Below are 1,475 nucleotides of genomic sequence, written 5' to 3'. Positions count from 1 at the left end.
TAAATAAGAGGTGATAATGAATTTTTTATAAATTAATATAAAAAATACTTAGTTTTATATAAATCCTGATTTATTAATAAATCATAATCTATATATTCTAATGTGCATATATAACAATAACACTCATTCAAAAAGCTCTAAAAAGCTAAGAAAAGTCATAAGAAAAGAAAAAAAAAGAGAGAACCAAAGAAGAATAAGAAAAAGTAAAAAGGAGTTTTACAAAACGGACAACATGTATATCCTTAATAGAAGGAAGGATTAATAAACTAAAGTAAAAGTTATATCAATAAAATGACAACAAATAGACAATTAATAAAGAAACAGTTAAAATACTAAAAAAAAAGATTTAAAATAATGAAATGTAATAGTTATGAAGATAAAAAAATTTAATGAAATATTGTAGAGGTATGGAAATAAAATTCAAGACATAGAAGTACTTTACGAACAAGACTATTGTAAAAATGGAAGATGGATGTATTCTCAACTTAGCAAAGTGAAGAAGGGAATTTAAACTCTAATTAGCTAATTGTGTATATTATTTGAACTTTTTGTACTAATAAATTAACTTTTTAAATTCAAAATTTAATGCTTAAAAGTTTATTGAGAATTAAGTAAGGGTGTCGATAACCTCCACAGGAACAAACAATAAAGGGTATTGGTATAAGGTTGAGAATAGAAGAAATTTCACAAAAAATAATTGAAAGAATAAAAAATATAAAAAAACAGTATAATAGTAATAATATTTTATTGAATAATAAATCTGATAAAACAAAGTTGTGACCTAGAAAAAAATTCACATTACAAACACACCTATAATTCAATCTTTTTCGGTCCAGAAGGTATGCACCAATATCTTTAAAAATTTGTTTCTATTATAAAATTAATTTTCAAAGAAATTTAAAAAATTAAAAATGAAAAAAAATAAATAACAAACTTAAAAGTATATTTCAAGGAAATTAATATGTGTGAATACGTTCGTTGGAGTGTTGACTATATAGAGCAACATGCAAAACATGTCAAGGTTAATCAAATAAAACTAAAAGAAAAAATAATTCCATTACTAGAAAGGATTGAAGCAGAAACCTTTGATGAGAGTATTCACCAAGCACCTAATGATATTGAATCACGACTAAGATATATTTTAGTTGTAGATGCACTAAACTTTTGTTTTTGGCCAACTGAAGGATTTGAATATGATGATTTAACAAAAGGATTGTCACATCTTGAACAAGACCATCCTGAAGTTTTTGAACCTAACCAAATGAAAAATATATCCAGTTGCTTACTCGCTGAATACTTAGTTTATGAAAATCGTGTTATTTCAAATATTGAAGAAAGAACTCGATTGATGAGAGAAGTAGGTGAAGTTTTGTGTAATAGATTTAACCAAAAGGCGTTAAATTTATTAGAAGAATCAAAATATGATGCAACGACTTTAGTTTCTCTTATTGCAAAAGAATTTCCTGGATTTAGAG

General features: G+C 24.8%; 1 protein-coding gene across 1 annotated transcript, besides 4 other annotated features; it reads left to right on the top strand.

The window, feature by feature from the left end:
• The first annotated feature begins 19 nt into the window (after positions 1-19).
• Positions 20-64: a sequence feature (AT_rich).
• A 76-nt stretch (positions 65-140) lies between these two features.
• Positions 141-214: a microsatellite.
• Positions 215-688: 474 nt separating this feature from the next.
• Positions 689-760: a sequence feature (AT_rich).
• A 94-nt stretch (positions 761-854) lies between these two features.
• Positions 855-929: a sequence feature (AT_rich).
• A 32-nt stretch (positions 930-961) lies between these two features.
• EDI_267240 (uncharacterized protein) lies at positions 962-1,475 on the top strand (the record flags this gene model as incomplete). Its single annotated transcript, XM_001740729.1, has 1 exon — positions 962-1,475. A coding segment is annotated over one exon (514 nt), but the record flags the coding sequence as incomplete, so codon positions are not given.

Source organism: Entamoeba dispar, genomic scaffold (assembly GCF_000209125.1).
Source record: "Entamoeba dispar SAW760 scf_1105229463189 genomic scaffold, whole genome shotgun sequence".
NCBI classification, from domain to species: domain Eukaryota; phylum Evosea; order Mastigamoebida; family Endamoebidae; genus Entamoeba; species Entamoeba dispar.
Note: the sequence above shows the minus strand (reverse complement) of the source record. Positions and strands in the feature narration are given on the sequence as shown.